Below are 23673 nucleotides of genomic sequence, written 5' to 3'. Positions count from 1 at the left end.
GGAATGTTTTCCTGGCACACGTTAGGTCCCTTGCTACCAATTGAGCAATGTTTCCTTGCCCCGAATAATTCCGGCTGTTCTGGAGGCAAAGGGGGGTACGACTCGGTACTAACAAACTGAGTGTAAAAGATGACAGCACAGACCCACAACATTTTAGGCTTAGTTCAATATGATGTGGAGACTGCTGATGAAGTGCAAATTACTTCACATAAGACATTCAAATCTGGACCTCGAAGCCAGTTCCACCACTGATTTTTAATTCCTCCCCTCTAATCAAGGACTGATTTAGACCTGGGACGCCAGGTGTGTGCAATTAATCATCAGGTAGAAGAACAGAAAACCAGCAGGGATCTTGACCTCCGGGCTCAGACGCCTGGTATAGTCTTTAGATCACATATCCTTGTTCCAGCACTGCTTTTGATAGAGGCACCACCTAACAGATCACCATCAAAGCCAAGTTGAAACCTCATCTAAGGTCTTATAATATTGCCTTGGGGAGACTGGCGTCTAAAGGGAGACTGGCTGGGCCTCTCAGACCCAGGAGTTGCTAAAGTGTCTAGGCTTCACACTTTATAACAGGCCACACGTTTTTGCCTCTTATTTTTATATCAGGCTGGATTGGCGTCTCGCGTCCGTGTCAGGTCTGTCTGCCTGCCTGCCTGTCTGCCTGCCTACCTGCTTGTCAGTCTGTCTGCAACTTCTTCTCTCTTCTCTTTCTTTCAATCAGTCTATTGCCCCTCTCCGTATCTCAAACAGTTATTTGCAGATTCTTAACCTCTCTCTCTCTCCTCATTGCTATGGTATCTGGTGATGATGGGCAAAGCTACGCTAGCAATGTGATGACTCGCTCACAAGGGATCGCTGACCCGCCGGGCAGGGCAATGCTTTTGTTGACTGTTGCCATGGCAGCAACAGGGTGGATTTCAAACACCTGGACCACAGGCAGACAGGGAATGGGGAGGGAGAGCAGAGAGCGTGTTTCCACCTCCGCAAGGCCCCACGCTGAGTATTTATACACACGCTTGCTCTCTGGATAGGTCAGGAATGGGGTTGTGGGATGACTTTTTTTATGTGGCGATATTGTAATACTCCAGAACCAAAGAGGCATTTTGAAGCCGGTTGTTGTCTCCTTTTAATGTGATGTTCCTTCTATACCTTCCCCTAAACTACTCTGTACAATATCTATATCACGTCCCCCAAACACACCAGAACATGAAACAAACATTGCCACTGTCTGTCCTGATGACTTCCCCTGTTTGGGTGCATTACACTACACTACAAACGTGACCACAGTGCTTTTCTCCTCGCTGCATGTCAGTCTGGCCCCGAAGGGAGGCGGCAATGAGAGCCAAAGCCCAGGCCCTTTTTATATCTGGTTATCATTTTCTATATTTGAAATTGCACCCTGGTTACTGTCGTTTCCTACTAGCTATTCTGGACTTTTGCTAAATAACCAGCTAACAAATTAAAAAAAAGTTTTTGGAGGAAATGGCAACACCTTAGGGAAGTTGAAAATAAGCTACAACTTGTGGGAAAGAACATCCCCTCAAGGCCCTTTATTCCAGGGTGACAACTCTCAGTAGGCCCAGAGTGATGATAATAACCAATGTGCTGAAAAGCTGCCTGTCGCTGCCTAGATTGCCTGGCAGAATGCCCTTCGTAAGTGCCAGTCCTTGGTCTGTGTCCCAAATGGCGCCCTACTCCCCATGGCACTACTTTTGACCAGAGCCCATAGGGTTAGGGTAAAGGTTAGGGCTCTGCTCAAAGGTAGTGCACTAGGGTGCCGTTGGGTATGCACTCCGCAAGTGTTTTCTTCCCCTCTCATAACGACAAAGTAAATGTCTGAGTCAGAGATGGAGGGGCGGGATCTGTGTTACAAGGTTTCTGTACAGCGAAGCGCTGAGGAATTCTGTGTGTGCAGAAGGAAAGATTTGACTATTTGTTTCTTGTGTTTATGGACATGAAGGGTTTTGTGGGTCTCCTTGTGCATTTGTAGGTTTAGTTTCAGTGAATATATTAGTTTCTGTTTTACATCGGATAATGAAGTCGTATTTTCATTTGATGTGATTTGTTTTGCCTCCATTTCAGTCACTATTATTGACTGAGCCTTTAGTTTTTAACACTTATCCTCTAGTTTTAGTAGCTTCAAAGGTTTTGCTGATAGTTCATCTAAGGCAGTGGTATTCAAACTGTTTTAGCGGGGGCCCCATTTTTTTCCTGCCAGAATTTCTGGTGTCGCCATTTTTGCCCTCAAAGAATTACTGGTGACCCCACCCAACCCCACCTCAAATCTAATGACACAACCTTAAAATGGGTACATTCAGATTTTTAAGTAACACAATTTTCAATTAATTGTATTTGAATCTCTTATCAAAATAAAAAATAATACTATTGTATTTGAATACCACTGATCTTAAGGCTAAGCTATAATAGTTTAGTCTTTTATGTCATAATGAATAAGATTGTATGGACCGATTCGAGATCAGCACTCTTACTCAAAGACACTTTGTGGATAGGGGCCCAGAGCGCAGTGCATTGTGGGAGGAGGTGATTTCTCTCAGGTGATGGCCTAGTTGGCTAGCCGCCCACACCGTCGCATCACTTCCTGACAGATGAGTTCGCTCTATCCATATCCTGTGAGAGAAACCCCAGAGCAGTGTCTGTGTGTCTGTTTGTAACATGAGCTGGTCAGTATGTGGTAGGTAATCCTTTCTAATGCTGCTTTTTTGGGAAAGATATTATGTCGTAGAACTGCAGAAGTGTTCCACTGAGGGACCGAGTTTTGAAATCAGTGGAATTAGACTATGATAGCTAAGGAGATGGATAAGATTCTGGCCTTTGATCACAAAATGCAGAGGGAGTCGAAAAGAGAACACACAGAAGGCTGTTGTATAATACACCTGTCTCCGGATTACATCTTCAAACTAAGGGCAACCATGACATCCGTGACAGAGAGGGAGAAGCGTGCATCCATGTATACGGGTAAGATAATCCAGCTAGCTAACTTTTTCAGATATTACTCATTTAAAATTTTGTCACAAAGTTATTTTCATTTCAAGTTAGTTGTCTGGCTCGCTAGCTAACGTTACATGTCTGTGTAGTAATATTATTTGTATCCCAGAGCCATTTGCATAAGCTAGTTATAGCCTAATGTTAGGTCGCTAACATTGAACCTGGTTGGTTAGCTACCTGCAGATCCATGCAGGTAATTAAGGTTATGAGTTGGGATTATGTTTCATTGTTTAGCTAGCTAGCTACATGTCTAAAAGACTGTACTATGCAAGTAACCATTTCAATAGAATGTTCATGATGTCACTACGACAACTGTTGATAGAAGTAGCTGGTAAATATCATATCGCTCTGGTTATCTACTCCGATTTCAGAGCACTCTCTTCTGAGTGTGCCAGAGTGCAGAATAACTGACACATTTGCGAACCCTCAACACCTGTTGAATATGGCCGGTGTCAGGAAACGTTGGCAAATAAAAACGTAATTAAATTGTTGCAGCAGTACAATTACGGCCACCAATGCATCAGAACAGCCTAACCAGCTCTGCTAGGGTGAATAAAATGGTCAGAGTGAGCTGTTCTCTCATTTGTGTCTGGAAGTAGCTAGCCACCATTAGCCAGTTAGGTGCTTGACTGCTGTTATGAGGTCAGATCAACCCTATCTAACGTGAGCTAGATTTGCAGAGTTTGATGAATTGCACTGCCCCGTGGGTAACCTTTTGTGTTGGGAGCGGCAATTTATACTTTCGACTTCAATTGAACTTCCACTCCTGTCCACACATGGGGTTCGCATTTGCCCACCTCCCGTGAATTGTGTCCTGTGGATGCAGTGATTTCGGAGTCCGTGGGCACATGTGCAGATTGGAGCGGACGTTCGATATTGCTTCTTTTTGTTTCAGCGAACCTAGCGGATGACGCGGAGGGTGGAAATTAGGTTTAAGGTTAGAGGACTCCTGTCAGAGGACAATGAAGAGCCTTTTAGATTGATTGCTTTCTGATGAAGTCAACCTGTGCTCTGACTTTTAGTAAAAATGATAAATTATTAGTCATGCCCATATAGTTATTGATATCGAGTGCAAGGATTGCTAACCTGGGCCTGTGTTCAATAAGCGTCTCAGAGGAGGAGTGCTGATTTTTAAGATCAGGTCCCCCCCTGTCCATGTAATCCTATTCATTATGACCTAAAAGGCTAAACTGATCCTAGATATCAGCACATGTTAGGAACATGGGCCCTGAGGCTTGAAAGAGAGCTGTTCTGGTGAAAGTTCAGACATATCCACAGAACAACATTCTGTCCTTTGCCTCAAGGGTGTGTGTTCAGTCTGAAGAGTCCTCTACCGGGTGTCTCAATGACACTCTGTGTACACAAACACACACCTACACACACACACAGTTTGTCTCTCTCTCAAGTTGTCTTAACACACACACACACGCGCATCCGGTCATGTCTGCTGTGTGTGACCCTGTGCTGCTGTCTCTGTTTCTCACCAGGCCCGGCGGCCGCATGTCAAACCCCCAGCAAGCCGACTTGAGGCCCTCCAGCACCATCAGCGAGGCTTCCACCGCCGTCACCACCTCCACCGTGGACACCACCTCAGGGTCAAAGGTCAGTCCCAAAACCTTATTGATTGATTCTCTCCCAATCCTCTTCAATTTGACATGACGTTTTGAGATGACGTTATCTTTTTGAAGCGCAAACGATATGGAGCGTTTCTGTTTCTATCCTGGCCTTCCTGTATTGTACCTATGCTAAAAAATGTATTCTACTGAGCCATTTACTTATCTTTAATTATTTCTTATTGTAGCATTGTCAAGAAGGAACCTGTAAGCATTTCGCTGGACGATGTATACCATGTGTATCCCTAATACAGTGGGGCAAAAAGTATTTAGTCAGCCACCAATTGTACAAGTTCTCCCACTTAAAAAGATGAGGCCTGTAATTTTCATCATAGGTACACTTCAACTATGACAGACAAAATGAGAAAACAAAATCCAGAAAGGATATTAGGTTTAGGATTTTTAATGAATTTATTTACAGATTATGGTGGAAAATAAGTATTTGGTCAATAATAAAAGTTTATCTCAATACTTTGTTATATACCCTTTGTTGGCAAACACAGAGGTAAAACGTTTTCAGTAAGTCTTCACAATGTTTTCACACACTGTTGCTGGTATTTTGGCCCATTCCTCCATGCAGATCTCCGATCTCTAGAGCAGTGATATTTTGGGGCTGTTGCTGGGCAACGCGGACTTTCAACTCTCTCCAAAGATTTTCTATGGGGTTGAGATTTGGAGACTGGCTAGGCCACTCCAGGACCATGAAATGCTTCTTATGAAGCCACTCCTTTGTTGCCTGGGCGTTGTGTTTGGGATCATTGTCATGCTGAAAGACCCAGCCACGTTTCATCTTCAATGCCCTTGCTTATGGAAGGAGGTTTTCACTCAAAATCTCACGATACATGGCCCCAGTCGTTCTTTCCTTTACACGGATCAGTCGTCCTGGTCCCTTTGCAGAAAAACAGCCCCAAAGCATGATGTTTCCACCCCCATGCTTCACAGTAGGTATGGTGTTCTTTGGATGCAACTCGGCATTCTTTGTCCTCAACACGAAAAGTTATATTTTGGTTTCATATTTTTGTTTCATCAGACCATATGACATTCTCCCAATCTTCTTCTGGATCATCCAAATGCTCTCTAGCAAACTTTATACGGGCCTGGACATGTACTGGCTTAAGCAGGGGGACACGTCTGGCACTGCAGGTTTTGAGTCCCTGGCGGCGTAGTGTGTTACCTATGATGAAAATTACAGGCCTCATCTTTTTAAGTGGGAGAACTTGCACAATTGGTGGCTGACTGAATACTTTTTTGCCCCACTATATATAACAATAGCATTGTCTATCGATGACGATTGACTGCCTTTGTTGATGGTGACGACATCGTGACGTGACAGACGATGGATGTTTTAGTCTATTTGAACTTGACTGGCGCCGCACAATAACGAACAGAGTATCTTAAAATAAAGTGGTGATCCTAACTGACCTAAGACAGACATTTTTACTAGGATTAAATGTGAGAGTTTAAATGTATTTGGCTAAGGTGTATGTAAACTTCCGACTTCAACTGTATATCCTCTATAACTATGGCAGTAAGTAGTAGTTTACCTTTTTAGGTACAACTTAAAAATGTGTATCTACTGTATGGCGGTGGATAGAAATGAGCTGGCTGTGGCAAGCTACTCACCATCAAACCCCAATGCCTGCTCTCTCACGTTGTGACATAGGGCTGAGTAATGTTCAACCAGCAGCTCGTAGAGCGCCCTCTTCAGGAAACCCATTGAACTCCTTTTATATTTTTTTATGACCGCAAATGAGCATACGCATTTGTTTATTCTGTGTACAGTACCAGTCAAAAGTTTGAACACACCTACTCTATCCAGTGTTTATTTTCTTTGTTTTCGTTCTTTAAAGAACAAAACAATTTTCTACATTGTAGAATCATTAAGAAGACATCGCAGCTAAGAAATAACACTAATGGGAATCATGTAGTAAAATAAAAGTGTTAAAGATATCAAAATATATTTTAGATTCTTCAAAGTCGCCACCCTTTGCCTTGACAGATTTGCACACGCTTGGCATTCTCTGGACCAGCTTCACCTGGAATGCTTTTTCCAACCGTCCTCAAGGAGTTCCCACATATGCTGAGCACTTGTTTGCTGCTTTTCCTCCACTTTGCGGTCCAACTCATCCCAAACCATCTCAATTGGGTTGAGGTTTGGTGATTTGTGGAGGCCAGGTCATCTGATGCAGCACTCCATCACTTCCCTTCTTGGTCAAATAGCCCTTACACAGCCTGGAGGTGCGCAAAACAAATGGGGTGGCATATTGCTGCAGAATGCTGTTGTAGCCATGCTGGTTAATTGTGCCTTCAATTCTCAATAAATCACAGACAGTGTCACCAGAACACCTCCTCCTCCATGCTTCACGGTAGGAACCACACATGCGGAGATCATTCGTTCACCTACTCTGCGTCTCACAAAGACACGGCAGTTGGAACCAAAAATCTCAAATTTTTGGACTCATCAGACCGAAGGACAGATTTCCATTGCTCGTGTTTCTTGGCAAGTCTCTTGTTCTTATTGGTGTCTTTTAGTAGTAGTTTCTTTGCAGCAATTCGACCATGAAGGCTTAATTCACACAGTCTCCTCTGAACAGTTGATGTTGGGATGTGTCTGTTACTTGAACTCTGAAGCATTTATTTGGGCTGCAATTTCTGAGGCTGGTAACTAATGACCATATCCTCTGCAGCAGAGGTAACCCTGGTTCTTCCTTTCCAGTGGCGATCCTCATGAGAACCAGTTTCATCATAGCGCTTGATGGTTTTTGTGACTGCACTTGAAGAAACTTTCAAAGTTCTTGAAATGTTCTCTATTGACTGACCTTCATGTCTTAAAGTAATGATGGACTGTTTGTTTCTCTTTGCTTATTTGAGCTGTTCATGCCATAATATGGACTTGGTCCTTTACCAAATAGGACTATCTTCTGTATACCACCCCTACCTTGTCACAACACAACTGATTGGCTCAAACACATTAAGAAGGAAAGAAATCCCACAAATACATTTTTAGCAAGGCACACCTGTTAATTGAATGCATTCCAGGTGACGACCTCATGAAGCTGAGTCCGCAAAGCTGTCAAGGCAAAGGGTGGCTACTTTGAATAATCTCAAATATATTTTGATATGTTTAAACACTTTTGGTTATTACAAGATTCCATATGTGTCATTTCATAGTTTTGATGACTTCTATTATTCTACAATGTAGAAAATAGTCAAAATGCAGAAAAACCCTTGACTGAGTAGGTGTGTCCAACACTGTATATAATATCGTCTCTTTTATCTCTGGAATAAAAACCGATACAAATATTTCTGTGAATGGCTAATATCTGCCGACAATATTGGTGAACCGATTTATCGGTCAGGGACTATATATAGGGAAAAGTAATTAACGACGGGCATTAGGTGAGGATGAATGGCTCGGTGGGCTTCTCACACACCTTTGACCAAGACCCCATTAAAAGCCACCAGACAGTGGACAGGGGGTTTGAGTGGAGAGGAGGGGGGGCTTCTGTCTGCCCGTAGGAGGCTGGTTTAATTAATGTCGCAGACTCCAGAGGGGGGGGGGGAGTTAGACGTGTGGATCTGACGGAATTAGACTGCGCCTGTGTGTTTATGGAATTGTGCAGGTTGAGGGTGAATGTGACAGGGCAAGAGTGTGTGCGTTTTGTGTGTGTCAAGTGTAAAGTTTGTGCCCGTTTGTGTGTCAGGTGTATGACAAGTGTTATGTGTGTGTGTGTGTGGCTCAACATAACAAGCTCGGGGCCTTCTCTCCAGGCTCTACTGTGACCCCGGCAGAACAGTCAAGCCGATTTCAAGCCGCAGGTGGGATACACCTGATGCTCACCCCCCCCGCCCCATTTATAACTTGAAAGGTGATTAACTACCCAACTTTCACTTTGAAGACTGGTCTTAGTGGCATTACTTCCCCATGTACCTTTAATGCTTTTTGCGTAAAGCCAAGAGAACAGGCTACTGTAGCATTAGCATGAAATGAGCTCTCTCTCATTCCTTTCTCTTGCTCGGTCTCGCTCGCTCTCTCTTGCTCCTTATCTCCCCCCTCTCTGGCAGAGGATGGGAGAGCACACACACACACACACACACACTGCTTCTCTTTCTTAGGCACACACACACCACTAAACAGAGGTAAATCATGTCCACCCCATCAACAGGTGGACCCAGACTCTGATTGAATGTGGCACACAGGGAGAGGATCGGGCATCCATCACACTGGGGCTCATCAGTTACCATGACGAGAGACCACAGCTTTTCGCCACCGCAACCCTTTTCCCTTTATTGTGCAGTACAAAAAGTAGTGCACTATGTAGAGGACAGGGTGCCGTTTGGGATGCAACCCAGGTGATCCCACCCATTCCCCACCCCCTCCCTCCATAAGGGATCAAGCAATATCCTTTGCTTTACTGATGAACATCAGCACTAAACCGCTGCATCACTTTCCAGAAGCATGAGTCATGCTTTTCCTGTGTGTGTGTGTGTGTGTGTGTGTGTGTGTGTGTGTGTGTGTGTGTGTGTGTGTGTGTGTGTGTGTGTGTGTGTGTGTGTGTGTGTGTGTGTGTGTGTGTGTGTGTGTGTGTGTGTGTGTGTGTGTGTGTGTGTGTGTGTGTGTGTGTGTGTGTGCTGTTACGACATAAAAAAGGGAAAAAATTGGTGAGCCAGAACAGGTATTCATTACTCTTGTTTCGTCGGCATTCCTGAAAATAAGCACCAATATGTCTGTGCCAGACGGTTCCCAGATTCTGTTGCCTTATTTGAAGTCTTTGTCAAAAAGATGTCTTCTCTTTAAACTCTTCAAGGCAGTTTGAAGGTATTGTCACCACATAGTAAATTGCAGACAAATACATACTGAACCAGACTGTAAAGAGTATGTAGCGTGTACAGTGCATTGGGAAAACTATTCAGACCCCTCCCCCCCCCCATTTTGTTACGTTACAGCCTACATTTTTTATTTTTTTAATAAAAATCTCAATTTACACACAATACCCCATAATGACGTAGCGAAAACAAGTTTTCAGACATTTTTGCAAATGTATTAAAACAGAAATACCTTATTTACATACGTATTCAGACCCTTTGCTATGAGACTCGAAATTGAGCTCGGGTGCATCCTTGTTTCCATGAATCATTCTTGATATGTTTCTACAACTTGGAGTCCACCTGTGTTAAATTCAATTGATCGGGCATGATTTGGAAAGGCACACACACGTCTATATAAGGTTCCACAGTTGACAGAGCATGTCAGAAGAAAAAAACAAGCCATGAGGTCGAAGGAATTGTCTGTAGAGCTCCGAGGCAGGATTGTGTCGAGGCACAGATCTGAGGAATGGTACCAAAACATTTCTCCAACATTGACTGTCCCCAAGTGGCCTCCTTCATTCTTAAATGGAAGAAGTTTGGAACCACCAAGACCCTTTCTAGGACTGAAGACCTTGACAAACTGCAATCGAGGGAGAAGGGCCTTGGTCAAGGAGGTGACCAAGAACCCGATGGTCAATCTGACAGAGCTCCAAAGTTCCTCTGTGGAGATGGGAAAAATCTTCCAGAAGGACAACTATCTCTACAGACGGAAGCCACTCCTCAGTGAAAGGCACATGACAGCCCGCTTGGAGTTTACCAAAAGGCACCTAAAGGACTTGCATCGCAGACCATGAGAAACCAGATTCTCTGGTCTGATGAAACCAAGTTTGAACCCTTTGGCTTGAATGCCAAGAGTCACTTCTGGAAGAAACATGGCACTATCCCTACAGTGAAGCATGGTGGTGGCAGCATCATGCTGTGGGATTGTTTTTCAGTGGCAGGGACTGGGAGACTAGTCAGGATCGAGGGAAAGATGAACAGAGCAAAGTACAGAGAGATCCTTGATGAAAACCTGCTGCAGAGTGCTCAGGACCTCACTGGGACAAAGGTTCACCTTCCAACAGGACAACAGCCCAAAGCACATGCCCTAAGCCAAGACCACGCAAGGGTGGCTTCGGGACAAGTCTCTGAATGTCCTTGAGTGGCCCAGGCAGAACCTGGACTTTTGAAACCAATCCAACCTCTTCTGGAGAGACCTGAAAGTAGCTGTGCAGCGACACTCCCCATCCAACCTGAAAGAGCTTGGGAGGATCTGCAGAGACGAATGGGAGAAACTCCCCAAATACAGGTGTGCCAAGCCTGTAGCGTCATACCCAAGAAGACTAGAGGCTGTAATCACTACCAAATGAGCTTCAACAAAGTAGTGAGTAAAGTTTTTTTCTTTTTTTCTTTTCCATAAATTTATTAAAAAAATTGAAACCCAGTTTTTGCTTTGTCGTTATGGGGTATTGTGTGTAGATTGAGGGGGATTCTTTTTAAATATACATTTTAGAATAAGGCTGTAACATAACAAAATGTGGAAAAAGTCAAGGAGTCTGAATACTTTCCGACTATGCTGTCTTGTCTATAGCCTTTCACTGACAAAAGCCAAATCTTATATTAGAGACCCTATTGTATGGTGTGATATACAGTTATACAGTTACATTTCTGTTGGCGCTAATATCACTCCCATATTTCCACGAGTTTACCCGGCCTTAAAATAGACTATATTAAACTACGTAGACAAGGGAATTTGTTGTGACAGCTCTTCTGGTGTTTAGTGTCTACCTTCCACGCTTGGTCAGCAGTGGTTCTTATAATCGTGTAATTAGACATTTTTTTTCTTCTTCTTCTTTCACCAGCTGTAGAGCTGTAGCGCCAGCGCCCCCGAGCTTCCGACAACGCTACTAAAGCACTTGTAGCCGTCACACCCCGCCAGTTAAACCAAACCCCTCAGCCGTAACTCCCTGCTCAGGTTTGGGATAGAAATGATGGGAGGTGGTGTGTGTGTGTGTGTGTGTGTGTGTGTGTGTGTGTGTGTGTGTGTGTGTGTGTGTGTGTGTGTGTGTGTGTGTGTGTGTGTGTGTGTGTGTGTGTGTGTGTGTGTGTGTGTGTGTGTGTGTGTGTGGGAGGTGCTGTGTGTGTGGGAGGTGCTGTGTGTGTGTAGGGTACAGGATACATCACGGCCAGTAGTGTACTCTAAATATACACACACACACACACACACACACACACACACACACACACACACACACACACACACACACACGCTTGCCTCGCCTCACGTCACATCACTGACATGCCAGGGGAGTTGAGTGAGGCATTTCTTTGTGATGTTGATAGGCTCGTTTAACGCTGCAATTAAGGTACTGGAATGACGAGTGTTGCAGTTCAGCGAGGGGACGGAGAGAGCGACCACATGACTACAGAGGTGTCGGTCAATGACGCCCCCCCCCGACACGCACATGTGGTATCCGGTCCATGCTGCATAAATGATAAGCTTCACTCCATTTTCGTCAATTGGTCATTACAGTACTGAGTAGTAGGTTAATGGGTCATTACAGTACTGAGTAGTAGGTTAATGGGTCATTACAGTACTGAGTAGTAGGTTAATGGGTCATTACAGTACTGAGTAGTAGGTTAATGGGTCATTACAGTACTGAGTAGTAGGTTAATGGGTCATTACAGTACTGAGTAGTAGGTTAATGGGTCATTACAGTACTGAGTAGTAGGTTAATGGGTCATTACAGTACTGAGTAGTAGGTTAATGGGTCATTACAGTACTGAGTAGTAGGTTAATGGGTCATTACAGTACTGAGTAGTAGGTTAATGGGTCATTACAGTACTGAGTAGTAGGTTAATGGGTCATTACAGTACTGAGTAGTAGGTTAATGGGTCATTACAGTACTGAGTAGTAGGTTAATGGGTCATTACAGTACTGAGTAGTAGGTTAATGGGTCATTACAGTACTGAGTAGTAGGTTAATGGGTCATTACAGTACTGAGTAGTAGGTTAATGGGTCATTACAGTACTGAGTAGTAGGTTAATGGGTCATTACAGTACTGAGTAGTAGGTTAATGGGTCATTACAGTACTGAGTAGTAGGTTATACTTCAGGTCATAAGGATCCATGCATACACAGCTCCACTGATGTAAATCACGCCCACCCCATCAGCAGATGGACCCAGACTATATTTGAATGTGGCACATTCCATTAATGCTTCGGTGTGTGTGTGTGTATGTGAATGCATTTGAGGAACTTTAAGCTTGTGAATTGCTGTCTGTCTGTATTTGTATGTGCTGTATGTATGACTTGTGGCTGGTGCGTGTGATAGGGTCGACCGAGATCTCTTTAGTCGAGCGGTCACTATTTTAGTTTTTTTTTTTTCATGGCGCACAAGACAGCTGTCTGATTCGCACCTGTGTCCAGTGGACTAATCCATTGCGGAGGTCAAGGGGATGGCACGGTCCATCACGCTAAGACGTGATACTGAAATTGTATATGGATATGTTTACCCCAAATAATGGTACAACACTAGTAAATTAGGTCTATTTTCAATCGCCTAACTATTAAATGTGCCTGGCTCTATAAATCATCCACATACACTACCAGTCAAAAGTTTGGACACTGACTCATTCAAGGGTTTTTCTTTATTTTTACTATGTTCTACATTGTAGAATAATAGTGAAGACATCCAAACTGTGAAATAACACATATGGAATCATGTAGTAACCAAAAAAGTGTTAAAAAAATCAATCGCTTTTTTTCCTTTGAGATTCTTCAAAGTAGCCACCCTTTGCCTTGATGACAGCGTTGCACACCCTTGGCATTCTCTCAACCAGCTTCACGAGGTAGTCACCTGGAATGCATTTCAATCAAGCGTGTGTCTGTCTATATATGGAAAAATATGTTTTTAAACATTTCAACCCGTTGATTGGTCGAAAGAATAGGATGACTCTTGTCGACCAAGATTTTTTACATTTTTAGTCAGGGACATCCCTAGCGTGTGGTGTGTGTATGTGATCTGTGTGCATACGTGTCTGCGTGTTTCCATGAATGTATTGTCTGTATGTTGGTAGTGTCAACCTTGCACTCGTGTGTGGCGCATGCGTGGTTGATTCATGGCCCTTACCCAGCAGCTGTGTCTCACTAATGGCCGACCAACGAGGGAATCACACAGACACACACAACCCAGAGGGCATCATTCAGCCTCCACAAGCTGTCCTGTTGACGGCTACCTCTATAACATATTATTAAAAACGTGAGCTGGCGCACACCCAGAAAAGAGTTTGTGTGGAGGTGTTGACTAACGGCCAATAAACTATCAAGGGTCAGACCCTGAGGAGGGCACAGTGATGCCGAAACGTTGGGAAATAACAATTAAATTGCTGGGAGATTACACATGGCGTGTGTGACTTTCTTTAATTTGATCGTTTATAGGCTACCTCTATAACCTCGTCAGCTGTAACTATATGCTCACGATCACTACCGCTGTAGACCATTACCAGCAGGCACTGGGCCCGAACGGCCATGTCAGACCTAGTTGAACTTTCATCACCTCCTGGTTAGTCAGAAGAGTAATGGGCTCACCCATCCCTCCACCCCCTCAATGGTTCCCCCCGAGGTGTATTGCTTTAAAACTCATGGGAGTACTTGTCTTCTTCTCTTGTTATTTGTGGGGGTGAGAGTTTGGCTTATGGTAAACTATTGTCACAAATAGATTTTGCGCTTGCTTAAAAATTCTACTTAATTGGATTGGGTCAACCAATCAGAACGTACTGTAAAATGTGTGACGTGAAACTTAAAAAAAAGAACTTTACGAGCAAACGGCATTTCTTCTTTTGTATCATGCTAAGTATTCCAACTCGCCGACAAGAGACCGCCGTGTGCTGTCATGGCCGCCTGAGCTTTTAGTTGTCTAGTCAATGAAATCGATCGATCTGTGTCCCCTTTTCAAGTATGACTTTGAAATGGAGGATGGAACAGTAGAAGCTGAATTGTCAGGGCTGGTGAGGTCAAAGTTGAAATAACTAACCAGTATGCTGGATGTGTGTGCCCTATAGGGATCCAGGTCCAGTGGGAGGGTGCACAGTTTTGGGAAGCGAGAGCAGTCCATCAAGAGGAACCCCAATGTCCCCGTGGTGGTGAGAGGATGGCTCTACAAACAGGTAAGCAACACCTGCACGCACATTCACGTGCACATATATGCGTACCTACACATACAAAGGCGCGCACACCTAATACGGCTAATGAAACTTGAAATGCGCACACACCACACACACACGTATGCATACCAACATGCTCGAAGGCACATGCGACTAATGAAACTTGAAACGCGCAAATACACGCACGCACGCACGCACGCACGCACGCACGCACGCACGCACGCACTGTCTATCAGGGTTCCCCAACCCCCGAGGAGAGGTTTGGGAAGTACTTGCATTGGTTGCCATGGCAACAGAGGTCATGGACACATCACATGGACATGCATTGGGTTGCTTTTCAAAAATGGGATAGAGCTCATTGGTTGATAGGTGTCTGTAGGACAATACTGATTGGCTGATAGTGGGACAAGCAAGCCAATGGAGCTGATAGACATGGGTGTGCAGCCTGTCAGTTGATTGGTCGACAGGAACTCTGGTTACAAAGCTCATCGGTTGACACACGAAGGGCTGCGGAATCTACAGGATACTGTCGATTGGTTAGTAGAGACACACAGAGACTCATAGGATAGAGCCCATTGGTTGATAGGTGTCTGTAGGACAACATGATTGGATAAACTGGTAGCTGGGTGTATGGAACATATTGTATACGTTTTTTTTTGTACGGAGTCCCAAATGACACCCTATTCCATATATAGTGCACTACTTTTTACTAGAGCTGGTTACATGTAGGGCACCAAATAAGAAATAGTGTGTACTATTTGGGATACACACAGCGTCTTAATGAGCTCCAGGCTTGACCTTTTGAACCCTGTTTGTCTGCCAGGTAGACGGATGTGACTTTGCCCTCGCTGGATCACCGAAAAGCCAGCACTGTCACATTTTTATAAAACTCTAAGAGAAAAGAGAAGCACAATGCAATTATCTTTAACTGACAGACATGCATTATCTGTGGAAACACACAAACATCCACACAGAAAGACATGCTCTCGCTCTTTCTGACTCTTTCTCTCTCTCTCTCTCTCACTGTCAGGCACTCACGCACCACACACACACACACACTCACGCGCACACACTCACTTCTAAGGGAACGCTATTCAAACACCAAATGAGTTTCCTCCCAAACAAACTCCCTATCATGACAATGGGGACATGAACACACGCTCTTCCTACCAGGGACAATATTCAAACAGGCAGCACTTAATTACAGTGTGTGCGCGCGCATGTGTGTGATGATCTGTTTTGAAGTGTGTTTTTCCCTTCTATCTTTCATCATTCCCCTGGCTGCAAGTGTGTTTGAAAAGCGATGGCAGGCATTGCGGGGCCAATAAAGGAGTGTAGGCCTGACTTCACTTTCTTTTGCAGGACGGCTCTGGAATGAGGCTTTGGAAGAGGAAGTGGTTTGTGCTGGCTGACTACTGTCTGTTCTACTATAAAGGTGAGATGGTTTTGTGTGTGTGTGTGTGTGTGTGTGTGTGTGTGTGTGTGTGTGTGTGTGTGTGTGTGTGTGTGTGTGTGTGTGTGTGTGTGTGTGTGTGTGTGTGTGTGTGTGTGTGTGTGTGTGTGTGTGTGTGTGTGTGTGTGTGTGTGCGCTCTAGGGGATGTGACGTGGTATGTTAGTGCTGTAAGTGTTGACTTGATGACCTCATAAGCCTGTTTCCTCTGGCACTGACCTGGCCCCAAGATGTGAGCGTAGGATAGTTTTGTTCGTCTTGTCCACTGTTAATACACACGCACACAAATGTGCAAGTCAGCTGTAAAGTTTTCAAGATGGACTACTTTCAGTACAGAGCAAAACTGGGATGATGATTATGATGATGATGTGTTCAAATCAGATCCACATGTCCTATTGGCCGAGCTAGAAGAGAGGCCAATTGGAGCACAACGGAAGCTATTTATAGTCAAAGTTTCATAAAAGGGCCTTTCTCGAGACTAGACGGCAATCTGGGATCTTGGCCGGGCCTTGTGAGTGAATGGGTTTGCCGAACGAGCCTGGAGATAAACCACACGGATACCCATTACACTTTTTTTACTTTGGTTTAATCTCACCGTGTTTGTTCTTGCCACATCTTGGCGACGCCAACGAGGGCTCATCGTTCCAGACCGCTGGTAGTCTATGGTTGATTCCCAAATGGCACTCTGTGCCCTGTTTAGTACTATACTTGTGGTCAAAAGTAGTGAACTATACAGGAGAAGTAGTGCACTACTCCGAGAATAGGGTGGCATTTGGGGCACGGCCTCTCTTGATCCCTAGCCACTGTCCCACACGTGAACAGGTTCTCAATGTTGCCCTAATGTTAGTAGAGGGTTAGGAGAGCGTTATGTAAGAGATTGGAACCAGAATGTCTCGAGTTGATGAGGGAGCCAGAGGTTTAATCAGTGGTTAATCTGATGTGTATCCCGAGGTCTCGCTCTTCATTTTTCTCTCGCCTTCATTATCTCTCCCTGTGTCACTCTCTTGCTGTCTAAACCCTTCTCGCTCACGTACTCTATCACTTTTACTCCTTCCCCCGCTCTCTCACCCTCTTCCTCCATCTCTCTCTCTCTCTCTCTCTCTCTCTCTCTCTCTCTCTCTCTCTCTCTCTCTCTCTCTCTCTCTCTCTCTCTCTCTCTCTCTCTCTCTCTCTCTCTCTCTCTCTCTCCTCTCTCTCTGCTCCCATTTTACTCCGTCTCTTTCGGGCGCCATCGACTCTTTCCCTGTTTCTCGCTCTTATTAATCTGTTAATTTCTCTGCGTTTTAAGGTGTGTATGTGTGTGGGCAGACAAAAGGACGAGGCCCCATGTGGATAATTTCTCCTCCAAAGCTCCTTGAATGTATTTTTAACCAATTACTCTTTAATCCAGACCCCCCCCACCCCCGCCTTCACTTATCAACCAAACATTCCAATCCACCACACACACGACCACATGTTTTCGCACACACATTCTATCACTCTGTCACAATGTGCAGTGGTGGAAACACTCCCCCCATGAGAGTTGTCCCTTTTCTTTATTTATAGCAGCTTGAGCTAATTAAGATATGAGCTCTAGTGTCAGAAGGGGCACACAGTGGCATGACACTGATGCCAAACCGGGCAGAGGACGGCCGTGGTATGAACCCGGCCAATGCCAACTGGATGGGCGGAGAGCGATTTAGTGGAGTGGCAGTGTAGTGCCCATTTGGGTAAGGGGGGGGGGGGTTAGTGGTTTGGCAGAGTACTGCCACATGGGTGTCGGGAGGGGAGTTTTTTTTTTCTCTATCCAAAATGATTAGTGAGTCATAAGTGACATCTCTCTCTCGCTCGCTCTATGTATCTCTGTCTATCTCGCTCTCTCAATTCAGTAGACTTTCTTGACATGGCAAGTTAAATGACTGACATTGTCAAAGTAGAATTAAAGAATGGTGGGACCAACGGCAATAAGGCATCTCAATACTAGTAGCAGCTGTGGAAATGGGTTTTCAATTAACAGCAACTACAACAACGATATGAATGAAAATAACAAGACATTCAATGCAAGTAGTAGAGCAGTCTCAACATGACGTGGCGTGAAAGCCTAAACAAAACGAAATGGGAAATATTATTGACGTTGCACTTTTCACTGGCTAACTCCTCAGGTTTTGGCCAAAACCTTTGTAGTGAATGATCATTTTGGGAAAGATTCTCTTAGGTCTGAGTATTTGTCACAGTGGAATAGGAAATGCAGCTCGCTCTCTACCTCTCCCCTTGAAACAGAGTGAGCACCGCCTGTCCTCTCTGGGCAGCCAGGTTTGCCTGTGACGACCGGTCTCTATAGGCAGACTGTTCTCACGGAGTCTGTACCTCGTCAGTGTTTTCCTCAGTTTTCTATCAGCCACAGTGGTCAGATAGTCTGCCACCAAGTTACTGTCGGTTTAGAGCCAAATAGCACTGAAGCTTTCTTTAGTTTTTCTTTTTTTGTGGTGTCTTTCCAATAGGTGATTTAGATTTTTTATTTGCTTTGTGATGATTTGGTTGAGCCAGATTTTTCTGAGTGCTGTCCTGAGACTCAATGGGGTTGGTTTGGGTTAGTGAACTGAGCCTCAGAACCAGCTGACTGAGGAACCTCTTCTCTGGTTTCATCTCTTGACATTGTAGGGTTGTGTGATGAAATGTTTTAGGGGTCACTTGTTTTTAGATGGTTGTAAAATTTGATGGCTGGTTTATTTTCTATTCGAATAAGAGGTGGGGGGGTGGCCCAATTCTGTTCTTACATGTGAGTTTGTCTTTGCACTTGCAATACAGTCTTACAAAACTCAGCATGTATATTTTGATTGGATTTGTCCCATTTGCTGAATTCATTATTGGAGAGTGGACCCCATACTTCGCTACCCTTTTAGAGCAATTGGTTCTATTTTAAAGCATTGAATGCTTTTCTTCCTTTGTCTCTCAGCTGTGAAAGCTACCTGTGAAAGCTACCTGTAAAAAGCTACCAGTGTCGCTGATATTTAGTCCTAGATACGTGTCGTTTTTTTAGGTGTGTTCTAATAGAACTGTGTCCAAATTTGTCATCCTGATTTCTGGACCTATTTTGGAATATCATATATATTTTAGGTTAACTGTCTGAGCCCAGGTCTGACAGAACTTGTGCAGATGATCTAGATGCTGCTGTAACCCCTCCTTAGTGGCAGACAGCAGCACCAGGTCACCTGCGTTCAGCAGACACCTGATTTCAGCGTCGGGTGAGACCAGGTGCTGCAGATTCTTCTACTGTTCCTTTTGCCAATTAATTCATGTAGATGTTAAATAGTGTTGGACTTATTGAGCAGCCCTGTTTCACTCCACGTCTCTGAGAGAAGACGTCTGTTTGCTTGTTTCAATTTGACCCGCACATTTATTTTTAAGTGTACATTTGATTTAACCCTATGATCCCCCGATACCACTTTGTATTCGTTTATTTAAAAAAAATACCTTTGTGCCTGAGAAATTAGTAGATTTTGCCTTTGTTTTGGTCTACTTGTTTGTCAATTAGTGTGGGGTGGGTATAAATGTGGTCGGTCGAGCAGTAATTTGTTAGAAATCCAATCTGGCTTCTGCTCAGGACGTTGTGTTAATCAAGGAAATGATGTAGTCTGCTATTTATGATACTGCAGAGAATTTGCTGTTAACGCAAATCCCTCTAATTGTGGATCAAATTTGTTTCCGTTTTTTATAGATTGGTGTGATCAATCCTTTGTTCCAAATATCGGGGGAAATGCCTGCAGTGAGGATAATGTTGAAGAGTATAGCCAATTTGAATTTGTGGTCTGTATATTTGATCATTTCATTTAAAATACCGTCCGCACCACAGGTATTTTTTGGGTTGGAGAGTGTACAGTTAATTATTGTTCTATAATTGAGGTATCCACAGGATTCTTACTTGTCATCTTTTCTTGTACGGTATATATTGTTGTTCTGGGCTCTTTGTTTTATTGCTGTAGAGGTTTGCAAAGTGATTTTCTTCACATATCAGCATATTGCATAGCCAATTCCTCATGGTGAGGTTTATTTAGTTTATCCCAGTTTTCCCAGAAGTGGTTTGATTCTATGGATTCCTCAATTCCATCCAGGTGATTTCTAATGAGCGGGTCCTTTTTTGTCCTTAGGGTTTGTATTGCTTCAGTGTTTCCCCGTGTTGAAGACGTATATTTTTGTTGTCTGGTGTTTTTGATTAGATATATTTCTCAATGACTTTCTTAGATTTTTGTAATTATTTATCAAACTATTTTTCATTCTCTATTATTTTTGGTTTGCTCTTATGTGTCTTTATATTAGTCATGGAGGCTAATTTGTCAAATATAAAGTTTGTTCCAAACTTCCAAATGTACACCTTCATTGCTGTAGGAGAATGTTAAGGCTACGACGTTGTCCAGGAGCGATTTGAATTTTTAGGGTACTAATTGCTTTTATGGTAGATTTCTGTACTGTTAGCACTCCATCTATAGACCTTTTTAGTGGCATGTAATTTATTGGTCCGTGATGCTTCATGGTTGTGTTCCGCTCTTCTCAGATGCACTGTGATTTTACTGTGGTTGAGCTCTCTTTTTCTTTCTCTTTTCTTTCTCTCGATGTTCTTTCTCTCTCCTGTCTTGTCTCTCCTGTCTTTCTTTCCCCCCCTCCCCTAACAGACAGCAGGGAGGAGTCAGTCCTGGGTAGTATTCCTCTGCCCAGCTATGTCGTCTCAGCCGTGGAGCCTGAGGACCACATCAGCCGCAAGTACGCCTTCAAGGTAAGACTCAGAGTTCGCCTCTTAACAGGACTTATGTGTAGTCTTTTTAAAGTTTTTTAAATGTAAAATTGTATTCATTTGACTAATGTAATATTCCATGGCTTTATGTAGTCTCTGTTCCACTGGTTTCTATTTGTAAGCGACGCTGTGCTTCTGCCTCCTGTTAAAATACAACTAGTTTTACTGCTTTTATTACTCACCAGCGGCTTGTTGACTGATTTAGATTATGGACTGAATATGATTTGGTTCTACGCTTCATATTGACTTCTATTTGGCCAACCGCTGACTTTAGAGGCATTGCGTCACCGTGAGGTCACTATGCTCACAGGGAGAATTCTGTCAATCAATGATGGACGATATTCTGGATAATAAGCCAATCAGATATTTAATTGCACCCATCCTCCCCTTTTTATTGGCTATTGAGGATTTCAAATCAAATCAAATTTGATTTGTCACGTGTGCCGAATACAACCGGTATTGAAATGCTTACAGTCCCTTAACCAACAATGCAGTTCAAGAAATAGAGTTAAGATAATATTGACTAAAGTCAAATCAAATACAAAAAAGTAACACAAGATAATTACATAACAATAACGATGCTACAATATATACAGGGGATACCGGTACCGAGTCAATGTGCAGGTTAGTTGAGGTAATTTGTAAAGTGACAATGCATAGATTAACAGTAGCAGCAGCGTAAAAACAAAGGGAGGGTCAATGTAAATAGTCCGGGCGGCCATTTGATCAATTGTTTAGCAGTCTTATGGCTTGGGGGTAGAAACTGTTGAGGAGCCTTTTGGTCCTAGACTTGGCAGAGAGAACAGTCTATGACTTGGGTGACTGGAGTCTTTGACTATTTTGCTTTGGGGCCTTCCTCTGACACCGCCTAATGTATAGGTTGTTGATCAGATTGGATTCTCTGTATTGGTCGCTTTTTAGCTTTCTAATTTGCTTGTCTACTAAATTAATATATTTAAAAAAATAATAAGAAAGGTATTTTCTCCACAATGCCTCCAACTGTAGGTTTTCTCTACAGACATGTTATAGGTATAGTACTACAGTATATCATTTAGGACTCCCCGCCTATGCCATAGAGCTACTGTGCCTTCCGAAAGTATTCACACCCCTTGTTTGTTGTTAAAGAAAAAATATATATATATGGTTAATATAAATTTTTATTTGTCAATGATCTACACAAACTATTCTGTCGAAGTGGAAGAAAAATTCTAACATTTGTATTAAAAAAAAGAATCAATCCATGTTAGAATCAGCTTTGGCAGTAATTACAGATGTGAGTCTTTCTGGGTAGGTTTCTAAGAGCTTTCCACACCTGGATTGTGCAGAATTTGCCGTTTATTCGTTTCAGAATTGTTGTAGCTCTGTCAAATAGGTTGTTGATCATTGCCAGACTACCATTTTCAGGTCTTGCCATAGATTGTCAAGTAGATTTTTGTCGAAATTGTAACTGTCACTCTTCTTAAAAAACAAATTCGGTGTAGATTTAACTTTGTGTTTATGGTTATTGTCCTGCTGAAAGGTGAATTAATCTCCCAGTGTCTGGTGGAAAGCAGACTGAACCAGGTTTTCCTCTAGGATTTTGCCTGTGCTTAGTTCCATTCAGTTTCTTTTTTTATCCTGAAAAACTCCCCAGTCCTTAAGATTACAAGCATACCCATAACATGATGCAGCCACCACTATGCTTGAAAATATGGAGAGTGATACTCAGCAATGTAATGTTTGGCCCAAATCCAATACAAAACACTTTGTATTCAGGACAGAAAGTGAATTGCTTTGCCACATTTTTTTGCAGTATTACTTTAGTGCCTTGTTGCAAACAGGATACTTGTTTTGGAATATTTTTATTCTGTACAGGCTTCTTTTTACTCTGTTTTTACAATGTTGTTTATCAATCCTCAGTTTTATCCTATCACAGCCATTAAATTCTTAAAACTGTAACTGTTCTAATGTCAGTGACAAAACATCTCAATTTAATCCCATTTTAAATTCAGGCTGTAACACAACAAAATGCGGAAAAAAGTAAAAGGGTTATGAATGATTTCTGAAGGCTCTGTATACAAGTGACAGAGACTGTGGTGCGAGCTGTATATCTGTGGTTGGTTCTAGATTACCCACATCTTTCTCTAATGTCCTCTGCTAGTGGTTTCATTCCCACAGGAAGCCAAGTGTGGTTCCGTTATGTTTCCTTTCACCACTACATATACAGCCTTGCCTCTGTTGTCATGCAGAGCCAATAGGGGTTTAGGTTTCAGTCTATTGGCTGTATGACAGACGGTAGGCCTGGCTGGTTGTAATAATGTAGACCAGTCAGTGACTGATACAACCAGTCGGTCTCCTAGTAATGTAGGGTTTCTTTTCCTGGTTCAAAAAGGGGTTTAGGTGGTGGGCGTGGCAGGGGCCGGCCCCTTCGGAACGGCTGACTTTTAGTGAACATTTCAGTGGCCACCATCTTGCCGGTGTGGAGAATTTCCTGCAATTTCCAATTTCCTGCAATTGTACAAATTTATCCATGGAGCTGAGAGAAAATGTAGCAGTTTTAAAGAGAATTTCCCGCGATTTTATGTCTTTTGCTATGTCTTTTGTGCGATTTTATGTCTTTTGAACTGTTTCTATCGCTCAAATATAATAACAAAATCTATTCTCCCTGCTTTGTTTAGCTTTTATTTTGGTTATTGTTAGTTTTCAAAGATTATATTCTCAGAAAATGTATAGATACTTTTTTTCAGACTTAATCTTCATTTAGTCGTTTCAGTTTTTACACTGCAATTGTTTATTTTTTACACGGTTTGGATTTCAATGGCAGAAAAATCCCTGTA

At 43.2% G+C, this 23673-nt stretch overlaps 1 protein-coding gene across 1 annotated transcript in view; it reads left to right on the top strand.

The window, feature by feature from the left end:
* The window catches only part of LOC124044864 (pleckstrin homology domain-containing family A member 7-like), a 170760-nt gene that overhangs the window by 99564 nt on the left and 47523 nt on the right, over positions 1 to 23673 (top strand). Inside the window, exons 5-8 of the mRNA XM_046364157.1 lie at positions 4500 to 4614; positions 14537 to 14641; positions 16001 to 16073; positions 20739 to 20839. Coding sequence (XP_046220113.1) covers positions 4500 to 4614; positions 14537 to 14641; positions 16001 to 16073; positions 20739 to 20839 — 394 coding nt within the window. The remainder of the gene's footprint in view (positions 1 to 4499; positions 4615 to 14536; positions 14642 to 16000; positions 16074 to 20738; positions 20840 to 23673) is intronic.

This window comes from Oncorhynchus gorbuscha, linkage group LG01 (genome assembly GCF_021184085.1).
Source record: "Oncorhynchus gorbuscha isolate QuinsamMale2020 ecotype Even-year linkage group LG01, OgorEven_v1.0, whole genome shotgun sequence".
NCBI classification, from domain to species: domain Eukaryota; kingdom Metazoa; phylum Chordata; class Actinopteri; order Salmoniformes; family Salmonidae; genus Oncorhynchus; species Oncorhynchus gorbuscha.
The sequence above is the reverse complement of the archived record's forward strand: the minus strand, read 5'-3'. Positions and strand labels throughout refer to the sequence as shown.